Consider the following 20,497-nt stretch of genomic DNA (forward strand, 5'->3'; position numbering starts at 1 on the left):
CAGTGCCGTGATCTGAGCTCACTGCAACCTCTGCCTCCTGGATCCAAGCAATTCTCCTGCCTCAGCCTCCCAAGTATCTGGGATTACAGGTGGGGTTTCACCATGTTGGCCAGGCTGGCTTCAAACCCCGACCTCAGGTGATCCACTGCCTAGGCCTCCCAAAGTGCTGGGATTACAGGCATGAGTCACCATGCCCGGCCTATTTATTTCTTTTTTAAGGCAGGATCTTGCTCTGTCACCCAGGCTGGAATGCAGTGGTGCAATCATGGCTCAGTGCTGCCTGGAACTTCTGGGCTCGAGGGATCCTCCTGCCTCAGCCTCCTGAGGAGTTGGGACTACAGGTGCACCACCATCCCTCTTGGCCAATTAATTTTTTTTTTTTATTTTTGTAGAGATAGGGTCTTATCATGTCTACAAAAGAGAAATTACAACTCAGTTTCAATTACAGACCACCCAGGGTGGCCTCTACCTCCTGGGATCAAGTAATTCTCCCACCTTGGCTTCCCAAAGTGCTCCGATTACAAGCACGAGTCACCGCACTCAGTTTTCCAAAATGGTTATGGTACATCCAATATTCTAAATCTTAGGAGGGTAAAGAGAAAGTAAAGGAAGCAGGCACACTGAGCAACTGCCCTGGGATTTGGATCATCTTCCCAGCCCTAAGGACGTGAGTCAGGGGGTCCCTGGGATGCTCTCCATCAGAGAACATATCCCTCACCCAACCCTCTAAGCCAAGGGCTACAGCATTAGCTTCTTAATTACAATACATGATAGTGAGAAACCTAGTGTGAGAACTTTAGGAGATAAAACTTACAAATTAATTGGTTTGACTGGTGTCAAGAAAGATCTTGTTTGAAATCTGTCCCAGAGCTCACCAACCATCTAAAAATAATCATCAAAATCAATGGCAGTTAATGAGCACATTATAATTTTTGGTGGATAAGCTCCTGTCCCCTTGACAGTCCTTTCTACATCATAGCTATGCCCCAGGCTCTCTAGGAAATGCAGTCTCCAAGCTTCGCTAGCACTTCATGGATTCGGTCTGGAGCCACTCATGGTCTTTGATCTGGTCTCAGACTTCCAATTTCAATTTGTTTTCTCATAGCTGGAATCTGTCTCATTATCCACCTGTTTCATACCGAAACCCATGTGGAAAGTCTGATTTTAGTTTTCATCCTTAGCTACTGTTCTGACTTGGATCCACTGTAGTCTACCCTCTGCAAACCCAGGCCAGTTTCCCACTTCCAAACCAGCATAGATCCTAAGCTTTGAATATCATCTGGCCCAAGAAAGACTTTGGATGCTAGTAGAATTTAACGCCAAGGAATGTGTAATGAAAGGACCAACTTTCACAGGTATAAAAATATTTTAAAGTAGTTTAGAGATCCTTTAAAATTAGCTAGATGAAACCATATATATTTTTATTTTAATTCACTTTTTCTATGTGAAAAATCTCAGGTTTGAGTCTTTATATTAAAGCCATGTTTTTCCTCTTTTATTATCATTTTTCTCTGTAAAAGCTGAATAAATTTTACAAGAAAATATAGGCTTCGTAACCTACCATCAGCGGACCTCTTGGGATCTATATTAAGAGCTGTATTTCAATATAATTGATTTTCTTTTTAATCCTATGGATTTTATGTACTCAAAAACTTCATTATGGGAAAAGCCCAAGGGCTTAACCAGACTCTTACGCAGTGAGAAGTGGCACAAAAAGATAAAGGAATCAATGGAAGTAGAAGGTACTTTGCAAGCACAGAGCTGAGACATCTAATCCAGTGTCGGGAGGTCAAAAGTGAGGGCTACAATAAGACCTGAAGAATTCTTGAGATTCACCTAGCATAAATAGAGAGAGTGATGAAGGCAGTGGAACACTCTTTGCAAAGCGCACAACCTGGAAACCAGCATGGGAGACTTGAGGACTTGAGAGAAGCTCAGCAGAGAAAGGACAGAGTACAGAGTGGGGTGATGTTTGGGCAATAAAGAGGAAAAGTAAGAAGATGAGAATGGGGCAGGGATGAAGCTAAGGAGGGAGCCATGGGCAAATAATGGAGAATTGGGTCTGTGTCATGTCAAGGAGTATGGATTTTTTTTTTTTTAATAAAAAAGGATGGGTTTAATCAGTGGAGTAACACAAACAGATTCACACATTACGAAAAGTTCTCTGGCTATGGCATAGATATGATAATTCCCGTGATAAATTCTTCTTGATACTCGGAAATGAAAAGAATGAGTGTCACTACTGAAAAGTTGGTATGCTTTGTTTTATCACATAATAAGTGACAACATCAGATAGCAATCTATGGATCTTCTCTTTTTGCCATGAAAAGTACAGAGCTAAGATCTAGATCCTATGTGAAGAACCATCTTCAGCATAGGTTATCTGGTAAAATTATTTCTGTCTTCTTCATTATTTACTAATTCTCTTGCAATTCCAAAAATAAACACAGTCATTGCAAATTACTTTTGAGAAAGAGGTAGTCTTTATATAATCAATAAAAGTTTTGAATATTGAAAACATCAGAGTATTTGCAGTCATCAATAACTTGCATGATTATGGAAATTTCAACTCCATACGTGTGTGTGTGTGTGTGTGTGTATATATATATATTTACTTATCTTACATAAATTTACTTCCTTAGGTATTGTTAACAATAAAATAAGTATTATTTTGACTTAAAGTTTTAGAACTCATTTGAATAACAATGAGAAATACATTATTGCTCAGAGAAGTCTGCTGACCTGAGTTATTGCTGGCACCCCTTTATATCTTTTCAGAGTAAAACACTGTGAGATGGGGTCAGTGGCTTTTTCCAATGTTGTTTCTTCTGGAACAAGTTTTGGTGGTAGCATCTTATCCCAAGGAACATCTTCATAAGCTCTATGAAGTTATTAAATAAGAACATCTTATGAAAAGCATATTCAATTGGTAAAGTTTATAACAATATTATACTATGATAAGAAGAATCTGAAGATGACCCCAAGGATCCCTGCCCTTTGGTGTGTATACCATATATAATCACCTCCCCTGGACAGTAGGCAGAGCAAGTGATTATGATGAGGTAGTACTCCTGTGTTATGTGATTTTATACGCCCCAAGAGATTGGCGCATATAGTAAAGGTCCCTAATTGGTTGAATTTGAGTTAATCAGAAGGTGGGATTTTCCTGAATAGGCCCAACCTTAGCAAGCAAGCTCTAAAAAGAGACACAAAACAGCAACATATGCTCTTTGTCTGCCCTTGAAGAAACAAATATCAGTCCTATAGCCACAATGAATGGAATTCTGTCAACAACCTGAATGATCCCGGAAGACGAGAACCAAGTCTCATCTGACACCTTGATTCCAGCTTTAGGGAACCCTAAACAGTGAACCCAGTTGGGACATACCTAGACTTCTGACCTACAGGACTGCTAGATAACAGAAGCTGCTAAGTTCCTGCAGTCTGTCACACAGAAGTAGAAAACTTACATACATCTTACAGTTTCCAAAAAAATGCTCATTTGAACTTCAGAGAATACCATTAATTTACAAATAAACTATGGTTTAGAAAACTGATTTCCTTTGCTTAAGGTCAGCTATTGGTCAAAGTCAGGACTCTCCCCTGCAAAAATAATCTGCCTCCTAAGATTCAGCAACATTCCCACTATTCCACACTAATGCAGCCAAATTGTACAACTTTTTTAGCATGGTTGAAGGGCTTCAGCCATCCGATGACATGCAATTATTTTAAACACACACACACACACACACACACACACACACACAAATATGGGGATCTTTGAAGTTTTGAAAGTTGCTTTTTCACAGGCATATATGACAGACACAGTGAAATCAATTTCAACTGGATCCTGATTGAAAACCATAAAACCCTCATTCTAAAGACTATATTCTGACAAGATAGACGGAACCCCAGACCTTCTCCTGCCCTATCCCCACTTAGTGTGAAACTTGATCTTTCCATTCTATGGGCAAGGCATATCTTTCAAAAAAATCCCACTGTCAGTCAAAGTCATTTTTAAAAGAATTACCAGTGATCCTCACTTCCTCAACATACATTTGTTCAGAGATGACTGTATTTCAAGCCTTGTGCTAGGTGTTTATGATACAAGAGTGAAAAAGGACCAATATAAAAATTGTCTCTACCACATAGGAATGCTGTGAAAATTAAAAAACATAATATTGGAAAAGTTAAATAGATCAGTGATGAGTCCATAGTGTTCTTGTTGTGTGTGAATACATTTTGAACTTACTTATCTTAAAATTAATGTCATAGAAGTACTAAATATAATAAGATATTTTAAATCATAGCAAAGTCTTAAATGTTTTCTAACATATCTGACTAGTGTTGTATGTAAGAAATTAATCTGTGAGTTCAGTGAAATCTTAAAAGATACCTCACTGTTTGAGCCTCTGATAAATTTCATAAATATTTTATGGAATTTTCCATGAAGGTAATAAACTTTTCCCTAAGGACACTTTATATGTTTAAAGAGAAACTACTTAATACTATGATTTGATACCTTGTCTTATAATAAAACTTTTCCATTCTGAGTGAAGTATCACAACCTTAATAAAAATATTAACTGTTTCTGAGACGATCACTGGAATTTTTAAAATTAAAATCAAGATAAGAATACAATGGGAAATAAACCCAAAAGTCAGAGAGGAATTTATGGGCCATTTAGTTATCATCCTTCATTTTTAAGATGAGAAAATTGAGGTGAAAAAGAATGGAGGATGCTAAGGTCCCATATTCAGCAAGCAGGTATGTTTTGAGCCTTAGAGTTGGATTCTAAGATGGCTGATGAACAAGACTTTTTCCTCATGTTGTTCTAATACTTTGAAATCCAACTTCATATCATGTTTTTAAATGTTTTCATAACACCCCTGGGATAGTAGGCATTCATACATGTGTTTCATGACGCTATGTTTGGTTATGGGTATACTTTCAATTTGAATGAAAAAAAAATGAAGTTGAAATGTGAAGCCTGTCTGAAGTGTTCAAAATATGTGAACAAAAAAGAGTGGGCAGATATGGAGTGCTTTGAGGTCCACACGTGTTGTCATTTCTTTATTATCTTTGCTGCCTCTCTCTCCCTGTTCTTCCATTTCTCTGTGTCATGCCATGTGTTTTGGCCTTCACTCTATCACTCTGCTGAATTCTAAAACCACTAGTCAGCCCCATTATCCATTCTTGGGCCTCATCCCACCTGACCTATTTGCATGATGTGAATAGGCATTCATTACTCTTTCCTGAACACATCCTCAATCTGCCTTCCAGGACCTAGACTCTTCTTCTTCCTCCTACCATACTGGTTGCTCCTTCTCAGTCTCTATTGCTGGCTTCTCCTCTTTTTTTTTCTCTTTTTTAACGAGATGCCAGGACTCAGTGCCCTTTGCCTGTATGACTATACTTCTCCTTTAGTGTTCTCATTCAGTGCCATGGCTTTATATACCTTTCTATAAGCCATGACACCCAGGTTGATTTCTCTGGCCTAGGCCTCTGCCTCAAACTTCAAATCCATATTTCACACTGCCTACTTGACATACCCACTTGGATGTCTAATGAACATCTTTATATTCAATGTATATAAAACTGACTTCTCCACTGCCTTCACCTTTTTATGAAATGGCAATATCAGTACATCCAGCTGCATAGGCCAAAGCCTTAGAATCATTAGTCGTTTTTCCTCCAGATTCATCACAATCAGAAAATTGTGTTGGCTCTACATTCAACATACATCCAGAACTCAACCATTGCTTACAAATTTTTCTGCCAGCACTCTCCCCCAAGCTACCATTATCTCTGTCCTAAATGACAACAATAACCTCCTAACTGGTGTTCCATCTTCTCTCCCCTGTAAAAATCTACTTTGATCGCAGCAGCCACCATGATTATTACCTTCATGTATAAGTCTGATCTTTCCACTTCTCTGCTAAAGCCTCATGTCACTCAGAATGACAGTCCTGGTAAAATTACAATTGCTTAAAGTGTCCCACAATATCTGGTTCCTAGCACTTCTCTGACCTTTCCTTTTGCTACTCCCTCCTCTTACCCTACTGCTACCCTACTCCAGGGACCCTGGCCTTTTGTTCTTCCTTAACATCTTAAGCATACTTCTGACCTGGGCTTTTGCTCTGTATTCCCTCTTCAGGGTACACAGTCACTCCAAGTCTCTGCATGGCTGCTCTCTCAACTCCTCCAAATTTCTGCACACCCCTCAGCACCTGGGGAGGCCTCCCCACACCTCCTACTTATTACCGAAGCCTGCTACCCTGTACATGTGGGACTCCTGATCTTGTCCTGTTCTACCTTTTCTTCATAGACTTATCTGTCACTTTTTACGATATGATCTATTTACTAAGTGTGTTTGTTTATTATTGTCTGTTTCCCTTTTGATATGGTTTGGCTGTGTCCCCATCCAAATCTGACCTTGAATTGTAATAATCCTTACCTGTCTAGAGTGGGGCCAGGTGGAGATAATTGAATCATGGGGGCAGTTTCCCCCATACCGTTCTCGTGGTAGTGAATAAGTCTCACGAGATCTGATGGTTTTATAAATGGGAGTTGCCCTGCACAGGCTCTCTTGATTGCTATCATATAAGACGTAACTTTGCTCCTCCTTGCCTTATGCCATGATTGTGAGGCCTCCCCAGCCATGTGGAACGTGTCAATTAAACCTCTTTCATTTGTAAATTGCCCAGTCTCGGGTATGTCTTTACTAGCAGCATGAAAACAGATCAATACACCTTTATAATGAGAGATCTGAGAGCAGAGATCTTTGCCTACTCACTGATGTAGCTCATAGTCTAAGACATAGATTCGTAATAGGTACCCAATATATTTGTTGACTGAGTCAATGAATTCTCCCCTTTAAACTTTCTCTGTCTTGGCTTTCTAGGATGCTGTACTCTTATCACCCCCCTCTCTCTTTGACCATTTACTTTCTGTTTTGGTTTTATTCTTCCATCAAGCATAGGTGTGTCTTAAGACTCTTCCTTCAATGTTTATTTTAGCAATCAATATCAGTAAATGTCTGTGTTTGATGTTCTCTGGGTCACTCATAAGATCCAGGATATTATAGACATAAAGAGGATGTGTCATAATGGAAAAAGAAACATATTCCAAAATCAAAATTCCACTGGGAAAACTGCTTACTTTTGTGTAGAGGACTTGTAAAATGAGTCCTTTGCATTACATTTCTTGTTTGTTTGAACAAGTGGTTCACCTTCATCCTAGAAGGCATGAAAAATAAGTTAAAAGAGACCAAATATAAATGGGAATTGCTATTGTTTTCTAGTCATGTTTTCTTTTGGATTCCTTTTTCTTCATATTTCTTCTTTCATGCACCTCTTGAATTGACCAGATTTAATGCTTCCCTACTTTTCCTCTCCTGTTTAAGGAATTTGAATTGTTTTATTGTCATAATCATTAAATTAAAATTCACAAAATGTATATTAAAGTTAATGGAAAGTGAGAACTTAAGAGAAAGCTCTTGAATTGGAAACATCAGCAAATACTTAGTTTTAGCACAATGTAATTAAAACATTTTTAAAATGTATTGTCTTTTCTTCTAATAAGGAGATTAGTTATGAGATACTTTTCTCTATCTTCCAGTTATTTTATCAAAATTAATTAACTAATTATTGTTATAATCATTATTATCTTTAATGGTTACTATTTATTTCAATTTTCAATGATATTTTACCAATTCGTTGCCTCCTTTTGCTTTTTATTGTACTTGTTCTTTCTCCCCTAGGTACTTGATTCCATTTCTTTCTGCTTAAGTTCAATTTTTGTTAATTCTTTCACAAATGTAAATTTTTTCTAGTTCTATGTTTTAATTCACCCTCAGTTTTGAAAAGTGTTCTAACTTGGGTTCAGAATTCTAGTTCAATTCTAGTGTCGATTTTTTTAGTAACAAATTTACCTCATTGACTTCGAGGATGTATTGTTGCTTTTAAAACACACTGAGTTTAATTGTTTGCAGGTATTCTGTTTCCCTCCCCTCTGCTTAAATTTAGGACATTATCTTTGTCTTGAGATTTTTTACAGACTCAATATAATTTGTTTAGGAGAGGCTATATTTTTGTTCATCTGGCTCAGGACTTGTTATACTTCTTCAATTTAACAATTCATGACTTTCATCAAATAGTTCTCCATCTTTATCTATTTACTGTCAATGAATTATAATTATTCTCTTCTTTTAGAATTACTATCAGACAAATACTGGACTTTTCATTCTGTGGTTCATGTCTCTTAATTTTTGCATTGCTTTATCTCTAACTTCCGCATGTACCTTCTATTCTGCCACTATCAACTTTCATAGTTTTAAAATGTATTTGTATTGATACATAATAGATACGCAAATTTTGGGGGTAAATGTGATAATTTGATACATTCATATAATCTGTAAAAATCAAATCAGAGTAATCGGAATATCCATCACCTTAAATATCTATCTTTTCTTTATGCTAGAAACATATGAATTTTCTCCTCTAGTTATTTTGAAATGTGCAACAGATTACTGTTAACTATAGTCACCCCACTGATATATCAAACATGGTCTTAATTATTGAATCTAACTGTATATTTGTACCCATTAATCAGCCTCTCCTTATCCCCCCTCCACACTCCCTTTCTTGGCCTCTGGTAACCACCAATCTACTCTCTATCTTCATGAGATCCACCATTGTAGCTTTCATATATCAGTGCGAACAAGCAATATTTGTCTTACGTAGTTGGCTTATTTTATCTGACATAATGACCTCCAGTTTCATCCATGTTGGTACAAATGACAGAATTTTATTCTCTTTTATGGCTGAATAATATTCCGTTGTGTATATATACCACATTTTCTCTACCCATTCATCCACTGATGGACACTTATCTTGATTCCACATTTTGCCTAATGTGAATAAGGGCTGCAATAAACATGGGAATGCAGATATCTTTTTGATATATTGTTTTCCTTTCTTTTGGATATATACTCAGTAGTGGAATCACTGAATTATATAGTATTTCTAGTTTTAGGTTTTTGAGGAACCTCCATACTGTTTTCCATAGTGACTTTACTAATTTACATTTCTACCAACAGCGAATGAAGGTTTTCCTTTCTCCATATCCTCACTAGCATTTGTTATTCCCTGACTTTTTGATAAAAGACATTTTAACTGGTGTGAGATGATATCTCACTGTGGTTTTGATGTGCATTTCTCTGATTGGTGATGTTGAGCATTTTTTCATATACCTGTTGACTATTTTTATGTCTTATTCTGAAAAATGTCTACTCACATCTTTTGCCCATTTTTAATCAGTATATATATAGAAAAAGATATGAATAGACGTTTTTCAGAATAACACATAAAAATAAGACATACATATATATACATAGCTATAGAGTTGTTTGAGGTCTTTATATACATTCTGGTTATTAATCCTTTGTCAGATGGGTAGTTTGCAAATATTTTCCCCATTCTGTGAGTAGTCTCTTCATTTTTTTTTTTTTTTTTTTTTGCTGTACAGAGATTTTAGCTTGATGTAGTCCCATTTTTTCTATTTTTACTTTTGTTGACTGTGCTTTTGAGGTCTTACGCAAAATATATTTGACCAGACCAATGTCCTAGATCATTTCCTCCTTCCTTTTTTCTAATAGTTTCAGAGCTTCAGATCTTAGACTTAAATCTTTAACCCCTTTTGACTTGATTTTTGTGTATGGTGAGAGGTAGGGGTCTAGTTTCATTCTTGTGCTGATGGCTATACAGTTTCCCCAGCACCATTTATGGAAAAGACTGTCCTTTTCCCATTGTGCATTCCTGGAGCCTTTGTTGAAGATGAGTTGGTTGTAATTGTGTGGATTTATATGTGGGTTCCCTAATCTGTTCCATTGGTCTCTGTGTCTGTTTTTATGCTAGTAACATGCTGGTTTGGTTACTATAGCTTTGTGGTATATTTTGAAGTCAGGAAGTGTAATGTCTCTAGCTTTCTCATTTTGCACAGCATTGCTTTGGCTATTCCAGGTCTTTTGTGTTTTCATATAAATGTAGTATTTTTTCTATTCCTATGAAGAATTAACTTTTCTGTTTGTGATTTCCCTTTTCACTTTTTTTCTACTCTGTGTTCAATATACCTGTTCATTATATATTTTTAAAAATTCTTCAAACTATATCTAGCAAAATGATTAATTTTCTCCTTTACTCCATTAGTATGTTAAATTACATTGATTAATTTTTAATGGTAAGTGAATATTTGCATTCCTGAGATAAACTTTACTTGATTATATCTTTTCTATAAATTATTGTTTTTTATTTGCTTTGTAAAGATGTTTGTGTTTGTGCATGTGAGAAATATTAATCTAAGATTTCCTCTATTTTTTGTAAAATCGTTTTCTGATTTTGTTATATGAGGTAAAGTTAGACTCCTAAAATTGTTTGAGAAGTACTCCCTCTTTTATTTCTGAAATAACCTATATAAGATTGGTGGTTGTTTCCTAGAATGTCTGATAACATTTATCAGTAAAACTTTCTAGGCCTGAAGTTTTCACTGTGGTAAGTCTTCTGATTAAGAAAAAAACAGAACTTCATATATATATATATATATATGCATTTATCTTATTCTATTTTATCTAGTATTAATTTTGTTAACTTGTATTTTTAAAGATTTTGTTTTCATCTAAGTGCCAAATTAATTGGCACACAGAAGTTTGTAATATTCCTTTATCTTTTTTTAGGATCTGTAATTTTTTATATTGATAATGTGTATTCTCTTTTTCTTCATCAGACTAACAATAGGTCTGTCACTTTCGTTAATCCTTTCAAAGCAAAACCTTTGGGCTTTTAAAAATATTTAATTGAAAAAGAAATGTATATATTCAAGGTGTTCAACATGATGATTCGATACATGTATACATTGTGTAACGATTACCACAGTCAAGTGAATTAACACATCTGTCATCACCCATTGTTATCATTTGTGTGTGTGTATGTGTATATGTGGTGAGGATGCCAAAAATCTGTTCTCTTGTCACATTTCAAGTAAGAAATACAGTATTATTAACTACAGTCCCCATAATGTATCTCCAGAACTAATTCATCTTAAAACTGAAAGTTTATACCCTTTGACCAACATCTCTCATTTTCTCCAACCCTCAGCTCCTGGAAACCACCATTTTACTCTTTGCTTCTATAAGCTTGACTTTTTAAGATTTCACATATAAGTAAAATCATGCAATATTCCTGTTTCTGTGCCTGGTTTATTTCACTTACAATGTCCTTCAGGTTCATACATGTTGTGGTAAATGGCAGGTTCTTTTTCTTTTTATGGCTGAATAATATTCTAATATATATTTATACACACACGAACACACACCATATTTTCTTTATCCATTCGTCTGTCTATGGACACTTAGGAAATAACTTTTGACTTTTCAAATTTTTTCTCTTGTGTATCTATCCCCCATTTCACAATTTCCATTCTTACTAATTTTAAATTTTCTTCCTTCTTATTTTTGGTTTAATTTAATAATTTTTCTAGTCTCTCTTTATATATATATATATATATATATATATATATATATATATATATATATATATACTTAATCTCACTCTGTTGCCTAGGCTGGAGTGCAGTGGCATGATCTCAGCTCACTGCAATCTCCGCCTCCTGGGTTCAAGCGATCTGTGTGCCTCAGCCTCCCAAGTAGCTGGGATTACAGGCACCCGCCACCATGCCAGGCTAATTTTTGTATTTTTAGTAGAGACGGGGTTTCACCATGTTGACCAAACTGATCTTGAACTCCTGACCTCAAGTGATCCACCCACCTTGGCCTCCCAAAGTGCTAGGATTACAGGCGTGAGCCACCACACCCAGCCTCTAGTTTCTTAATATTGAAACATTATCATTAATTTTAGATCTTTCTTGTCTTCTAAGGTAAGCAAATAAGGCTAATTTTTCTTCTTAGCAGAGTTTTAACTGCATTATACAAAATTTGATATGTTTTATTTTGCACTAAGTTTAAATATTTTCTAATTTATCTTGTGACTTCTTCTTTGACCTGTAGGTTATTTAGAAGTGTGTTTAATTTTAAAATATTTGATATTTTCCTAGATGTCTTATGGTCATTGATTTTTAATTTGACTCTGTGTTGGCTAGAGAACATATGTGGGATGAATTCAATACTTTTAAATGTATTAAGACTTGTTTTATGTCCCCACATATCATGTATAGTAGTAAACATATCATGTGCATTTGAAAAGAATATTTAGTGTTTGTTTGGTGTAGTGTTCCATAAATATCAACTACCTGAAGGTGATTGATGTATTGTTTAGATCTATGTATTTACTAGTTGTTTTGTCTAGTTGCTTCATCAAGTAGACAAAGATGTTAAAATCCCGTAAGGTGATCAGTGGAATTGTGTATCTCTCCTTTTTGGGTCTGTTCATTTTTGCCTCAAGTATTTTGAACCTTTGTTACTAGATGCATATACATTTATGATTGTTAGGTTTTCTTGACAAATTAACTGTTTTGTAACTAAGACTTGACTCTCTTTATGTCTTGTAACACCCTTTTTCATGAAGTCTATTTAATCTGATCTCAAAATAGCCACTACAGCCTATTTATATTTTATTTACATTGTATGTATTTTTCATTTGCTTACTTTCAATGGATTTATATCTTTATATATCTGAAGTATGCCTCTTGTAAATAGCATATGGCTGTGTCTTGCTTTATTATCTATTCTGACAATGTCTGCCTTATAATTGGAATGTTTAGTATATTACCATTAATGTAACTAATGTAATTATGATATATTTGGATTAAGTGTAGCATTTTATTACTGGCTTCTGGAAAGCCCTACGTTTCTATTTCTCTGTTCCTTTTTTTTCTGCCTTTTTGGGAATTATTTAAATTTGTCTTTTTGCTTTTTAAGTATTCCAACTTAAGCCATCAGTCGACTCTTTAACTATACTTCTTTACACTGCATTTTAGTGACTCCTCTAGAGAAAACAATGTGCATGTTTAACTCTCCACAGTTCACTTAGAGTTAACATACCACTTCACATAACGTGTACAAACATTGCAACCTTATGTTAATTTATCACATGCTTTCATCTCTTACTCTACAGTTGTCATACATACGTTCAGAGGACAATGTTATACTTTTATTTAAAACAATCATATGAATCTTAAAAAGAAAAAAGTAACATTTTATTAGGCAGGATTTCTTTTAATGTACACTTGTTGGGAATAAATTTCCCTCATTTCCTTTACTTGAATTTTTAAAATCATTTTAATATATTCATATTTAAAGCCCCAAATATATCCATGTTCAAATCCCTGGAACCTGTGAATATGTTACTATTAAAAAGAAAAGCCGAATGTGGTGGCTCATGCCTGTAATCCCAGCACTTTGGGAGGTCGAGGCCAGAGGATCATCTGAGGTCAGGAGTTCAAGGCCAGCCTGGTCAACAGGGTGAAACTCCATCTCTACAAAAAAAAAAAAAAAAATTAGGCAGGCATGATGGCAAGTGCCTATAATCCTAGCCACTCAGGAGGCTGAGGCAGGAGAATTGCTTGAACCTGGGAGGTGGAGGTTGCAGTGAGCTGAGATCATGCCATTGCACTCCAGCCTGGGTGACAGAGCGAGACGCCATCTCAAAAAAAGAAAAAAAAAAAAAAAAGAACCTTAAATTAAATTTAGCAGTGTTTAATTGGGCAGAAAAAAAAGATTCGTGAACAAGGTAGCACTCAACACAAAAGCAGTTCAGAGAGTTCTACTACAAATTGTGGGCAGGGAATATTTATAGCCAGAAAACAGAAGTGACATACAAAAATAGTCTACATGGTTACAGTTCCGTGTTTGCCTTAGTTTAACAAGTTTTGCTGGTTTGCAACCTGTGATTGGCTGAAAGCTTGGCTGCTATGATTGGCTGCAACACAGCTGCACGTTGCAAGAATTTACTCACAAGTTGTTAGGTTGCAGTTGGTTCACCTATAATTTAGATTACAGTTTATTACATACATAGGTTAGTTTCAGGCCAAATGTAATTTAATTTAACAATTATTCTCTTTTGCTCAGCCACTCAATTTTAAGAGATTAACCAAAATCTTGGCATTGACACTCCCTTCTGTCACCTTCATAATGGACTTGTTTGATCTCTATATAAATTCACAATTCGTTATATGAAATTAGTTGGATGATTATGTTTTCCTTGTGTTTTTGTTACTCTAACTGTAATGAGATATTTTGATGTACAAAGGATGGCTACATATAAGTATTTATGATTCTTAAGGGATATAACACAGGAGGGAGGCCACTATAATGGCTACTGGGAGGATAATATAAAGAAAGTGAAGTACACTATGCAACAGAAATCTCTGCGAACCAAACTCACCAGAACAAACAATTCAAAATTCAGGCAATAAAGACAATTCATCAGTATTTAAGTCTTAGTGGTCATAGTCTGTGTTTGGGGTGGAGTGGCAATTAAGAACCATAGTGTGCTGTAAAATGGTCTGATTTAAAGAGGTATCTATTTTTGTAGTTAGCCTGGTAATATCAATCATAGTAATCTGTAGATGACTAAATGAAACACAGAGATGAGAAAATCTTAGACTAGCCAGCCTTGCCATCCACCATTTAGGACGCCTGCAAACCAGCTGTTAGCTACTCCCATAAACACATCATGTGTTTCTTTCCCCTAAGAAATGTCCCTGGTGCATTCGGTGGCAGTGTCTACAGGAATTGCAGTGTTGGCTACCTTTTAAATTAAGCTTTCTGTAGTAGTAAAACCAGGGGGAAGATAAGTGCAGCATTCAGTTCTGTTTAGCACCATATGCAAGACCCCAATATAAGCCAAGAAGAGATCTAACACCGTATGGTGTTCTATCAAGTGTTTTTGCTGAACATGACCTTTTTTTAATCCCCCTTCAGGAGAGTGGCTTCTTTCCATTTAAACCCTGGAAAATATAATTGGCTACAAATTTCAAGATTTTTTCCCAATTTATGGATTACCTTCAAGTTCCATACAACTGGCGCCATCTACCAACAAGAGTGAGCATCCAGGAACCTCATTAGAAACTTTTCTTAGTGGAAATTAATTTATCTTCATTCCACTTTAAGGTTAGTACTAATTTTGGTTATTGATCACTTTGGCCTTTGATTATGGAAGGTATTATGGAAACTTTCAGAGAAAGCTATTTGGAAGACAGGAGTGAGCCAGGCCCATTAGCAAGATGTGAACCAGCAAGGAGGCAGAACACAGTAAACAGATTCTCCTCAGACCCAATGTGTCTGCAGGCCCCCAGGAGCTGGAAAAGAGGGCCACCTGGTGGCATGTGAGCAGATGCCAGTTACATTTTTTCACACACAGACCTACATAGCGTGTGAGCCAAGTTCAATGAGTAATTTATTTTCTGTGTGTGGTCCCTTTATAGCATGCTGGAAGGATGCATAACAGTATTCAGTGGAACGAGACCTTACTGGATTTAGTCCAGTGACATCATACAAGCAATTATTCGTACCCCCATAAGTGATCCCCAAATCTTCAGTATTCAATGCCTGGAAGCACAATATACCTTTTGTAAGCATCACTTGGATAGGTTTTTTATATTTGGTAGCCACTCTGTTATTAATTGGAAAGGTCAGAGTATTGTTTTCAATAAGCATAGGAAAGCAAGTAGCAGTCATGTCTAGAATATCAATTTCTACTCCTCCTTTGAGGTTTTAGCATGACTGTCACTGGTAACACAGACAGGCAGTGGCATTAGTGGAATCGTTTCCTGATTTGGGGGCATTAGCTACAAATTTAACAATTGTTCTGGTTTCTTACTGGAGCATAAGCCTTTGCTAAAGCCATCCACAAATTACAGTCCATGGCTTTTCCTGTAAAGAAAGCGAAGGATTAGGATGGCATAAGTAGGAAAAAGAGGAAAAAGGATAAGGTTTTCAGTTTTTATGATGTCAGAAAAGTCTTGATCTATGGCCTTAGGATAGCTGTCAATGTCTAGGATGCCGTCTGCTTCTGGGGAAAAGTTTTCCTGGTCAGGTTTACCTTCAAGTCTCAAACAGGCATACATTTCCAGGAGCTTGGAGGGGCCCTTTTGAGTTTTAAGATGTGAACCCATGGTTTAACTCTTTGATATTTTACTGCAGCGTGGGTGGCAAGTAGAACTTGGTATGGTCTCTTCCAATAGGGAGAAGACCGTGGGTTCAATGAGGTCTCTGATGTCATTTTCAGAAGAGCCAATCTCCAGGTTCTGGGTTTTGAAAGGTCTGGTTGTTCTCAGTCTGTGAGTCATGGAAGATCTCCTTCACCTGGTGAAAATACACTTAGACATAATGCATCAAAACCTGCAGTATTTAGTCATATCAGAGTTTAGGATAATGGAAGATACTCAAGGTTCTATTATTAAGGGCATATGCCTTCCAGGAACTATTCCATAAGGAGTCAATCGATGTTTTCCACTGGGGGTGGATTTGATTACCATTAAAGCCGAGGTAATATCTTTGGCCAATGCAATCAGTTTGATTCAGTTAACTTTGCCAATTTCAGCTGTAAAATGCCATTTGTCTTTTGACATTTCCAGAAGACTAAGGGTAATAGGGACAATGGTGATGCCATTGTGCGCATAAGCTTATTCAACTGCTTTCTAAATTGTCCAGTGAAATAGGTTCCTCTGTTGCCGGAGATTTCCCCAGGGATGCTCCATAAAGGAAATACTTTTTAAATAACTTCTTAGCTACCATCACAAGATCAGATACCATGTATCCAGCCAGATAACATGTAAATATACGGATATCCCACTGAAAATGACAACTGAATAAAGTCCGATAGTGAAAATACACCACCTGAAGTTTTTATTGTTTTCACAGGATTATGAGTTTGACAAAGCAAACATTGGTTATAAGCCATTTTATCAATTTGATAACAGTTACTCCACCAGTATTTGTTCATAATTTGGATCATGCTGTCTGTTACATGATGAGTTGTAGAGTGAAGAGCTTTGTGGAGTGCAAACCTTTTAACAGTGGAAGCTTCAAGGACTCAGGAAGTACCAGAAGGAAGTATTAGGCACCCATCTGAGAGCTCTTTGAGTTCACGTTTAACACTGAATTTACAGCCATTCGGATACCAATTTTGTTTTTCCAAATCAGGCACATTTCACAGTTTGTTAAATAGGTCAACATATGGGAGTTGACTTGGATCAATCTTACAGAGTTTATTCAAATTGTGTATCCTAACAGTTTCGGCACTAGTTGATTTAGCATAGAAATCTGCCAGGGAATTCCTTTGATATTCAGGTTCAGTTTTACAGCTATGAGCTTCAATCTTAATAATGGCAGTTCGTGGTGATAAGAAGATAGCAGAAAGGAGTGCATTTGCTTGGAGACTGTTTTTAATGGGGGGTCCCTCTCTTTGTTTCTATAACACGTCAAAATCATGGACTACTCCAAAAGCATGTAACTATCTGTATAAATATTTACTGACTTGTCTTTAGCTATATGTACAAGCTCAGGAGAAACTGACTTATATTAGGTGAGAGTTCTCTTCTGTATTAACTCATTTCAGGTGAAAAGATCATACCCTGCCTGGTATTTTCCTTCTGAGTTTTATAATAAGACCCAAAACCAAAAAGTATCAACTCAGGATTATCAAAGGGATTATCTCACATATGAACATGAGAAGCCACTATTTCTAACACTACACTCACAATTGTGGTCTTCACCTGCATGAGGCAGGGGTAGTAGAGTAGCAGGGTTAAGTAAGTTGCAACATTTCAGATAGAAATTAGGAGACAAGAGAAGAATTCCAGAAGGTGTTAATCTACTTGCTGACAAATACAGAGTTTGACTGGAATTTAATATATATATTTTGCAGTGTGCAAGACTTGCAAATAAAGCTCGTGTCTTAAAAGCGGCTCAGATGAAACTACCAATTTGGCTGCTGCTGCTACTGCTTTTAAACAATTAAAATATGCCTTAGCTACTGAGTCCAATCACAGGCTATAATATGCGATTGGCCTCTATTTTCCTTCACGTTTTGGGGTAAGTACTCCTAATGCCTGAACGTTATTTTCATGAATGAACAGGGTGAAAGGTTTAGCATAATTTGGAAGTTCTAAAACTGAAGGCTGTTGTAAGGCTATTTTCGTTTGCAGAAAAGCCTGCTCATGGCTGTCTTCTCAAGGTAAAGGCTCTGATACTGAGTTTCTAGTAAGCTAACCCAATGGTGAGGCCGTTAGGGAAAATGTGGGACCCAGAATCTGTATTATCCTGCAAGCTCAAGAACGCCTCTTATTGTTTCTTTTAATTGTAGGTCAGGAAAAGCTTTGAGTAGTTTTTATTCTCTCAGGCAAGAGGAGAATTGCTTCAACACTCAGGTTACATCCTAGTGAGTGAACATTTTTTTCTTGAAAAACAGAAGTTTTTCCATTAAAACATTGTGACCCTTGTGAGGCTATAAAAGGATATTGAATTTTTCCCCTGTACTTAAGAATAGTCTTAGTTATTTCTGATTCTTTGTTTTTGTGTATCTATTTTTTTAAAGAACTTTTCAAAATCCCACAAAAATATAGTTAGAATATTGATTTAGATGGCACTGAAACTATAAATCAACTTAGGAAGCTCTGAACTTTTTAAACATTTTAAGTTTCCATTCCAGATAATAGCATATTTCCCTGTCTATTTAGGTTTTAGATTTTCTCTCAATACATTTACTAGTTTTGCCATAGGATTCTTGAATATAGTTTCATAAATTTATTACTCAATAGTGAATAGTTTTCGATACAATTTTAAGTGATAGGTTAAATGTTTTAAAACTTTCTGTTTCTTGCTGATATTTAGAATACAATAAATGCATTTCCAATAATGTTTATTTCTAAAAACCTTATTCAGTTTCTTTTTATCATAGTAGTTTAACTGTATAGCCTGGAGTTGGTGGCAGATTGCCTGAGCTCAGGAGTTCCAGACAAGCTGGGGCAACATGGCGAGACCCAGTCTCCACAAAAATACAAAAATTAGCTGGGCATGGTGGTGCATGCCTGTAGTCCCAGCTACCTGGGGGGCTGAGGGAGGATGATGGCTTGAGCTTGGGAGGTTGAGGCTGCAGTGAGCTGTGATCACACCACTACACTCCAGCCTGGGTGACGAAGAAGGACTCTGTCTTAAAAATAAAATAAGGTAAAATAAAATGAAAAGTAATTTAACTGCCTATTTATTTGGATGTTTACATACATAATCATATTACGAAGAATAATAGTATTGTTTAGTCACCTCCAATTTGTATACCATTTTTATGTTTGCTTGACTGGGCTGGCTAAGAACTTCAGTGCTTAGGTGAAAGGAGGAGGAGAAAAGAGAACGTGAAAGAGGACATACTTGCTTGAGACTGATTACAGAGGGGATGCTTTCAACATTTCACTATTTAATATTAAGTTTGATTTACCTTTTCACAGATATCCATTATTAATTTAAGGAGAATGTCAATCCTTTTTGTCAATTTTTTTTTCATATCTTGAGATGAGTAGATGGCTTGTATTTTAATCAGTTAGTGCAATGAATCACATTTATCAATTTTCTAAAGTTAAGCAAACCTTACGTAACTGAAATAAACCTAACTTTATAATGATGTATTAACCATTTGTATATCGCTATATTCTAAATGTGCATATATGTTTTTATTTTTTACCAGGCATCTTTTATTATTGAGTTCTAGTTTAATTGTGTTGCAATCAGAGAACATCTTTCTATAATTTCAATTCTTTTGATTTCATTTGATTTGTTTGATATTCCAGAATATAATTTATCTCAGTGAATGTTCTGTGTGCCACTGTTATTTACATCAATTAGGCCAAGTTAGTTCATAATGTTTTTCATATGTTCCATATCCCCCTTTTTTTCTATCTACCTTTCCTATAAACTACTGACGACAGAGTTTTGAGATATCTACTAACAGTAAATCTGCCTTTCAGTTCTATAAGTTTGTGCTTCAAACTTATATTTTGAGTGTGTATTTTGAGTTCTGTTATTAGGTGATATACATTTTAAATACATTTTATGTACATTTTATGGATTGATCCCTTTCTTATTGTAAAATATCTGAGTCCTTAGTAAAATTTCTTGTTCTGAAATTCACTTTGTCTGATGTTATTACAGCTAATTCTGCATTAACTTGACTAGTTTTTGAATGATATATATTTTCACATCTTACCTTAAACTTCTATTTATATTTCACATGGTTTTATTGTGGTCAGTGTATAAGTAGGGTATTAATTTTTTTTTTTTTTTGGAGACAGAATCTCACTCTGTTGCCCAGGCTGTAGCGCAATGGTGCAATCTCAGCTCACTGCAACCTCTGCCTCCCAGGTTAAAGCGTTTCTACTGCCTAGCCTCCTGAGTAGCTGGGATTACAGGCGCCCGCCACCACATCCGGTTAATTTTTGTATTTTTAGTAGAGACAGGGTTTTACCATGTTAGTCAGGTTGGTCTTGAACT

At 36.0% G+C, this 20,497-nt stretch overlaps 1 protein-coding gene across 1 annotated transcript in view; it reads right to left on the bottom strand.

Moving 5' to 3' along the window:
• SPMIP7 (sperm microtubule inner protein 7) overlaps nt 1-20,497 on the bottom strand; it is a 63,149-nt gene that overhangs the window by 23,637 nt on the left and 19,015 nt on the right. The window contains exons 3-5 of the mRNA XM_024250279.3: nt 7,162-7,238; nt 2,743-2,881; nt 815-882 (exon numbers count right to left, since the gene is read on the bottom strand). Of these exons, the coding sequence (XP_024106047.1) occupies nt 815-882; nt 2,743-2,881; nt 7,162-7,238 (284 nt within the window). The remainder of the gene's footprint in view (nt 1-814; nt 883-2,742; nt 2,882-7,161; nt 7,239-20,497) is intronic.

The sequence above is a fragment of the Pongo abelii genome, chromosome 6 (genome assembly GCF_028885655.2).
Source record: "Pongo abelii isolate AG06213 chromosome 6, NHGRI_mPonAbe1-v2.0_pri, whole genome shotgun sequence".
In the NCBI taxonomy this organism is placed as follows: Eukaryota; Metazoa; Chordata; class Mammalia; order Primates; family Hominidae; genus Pongo; species Pongo abelii.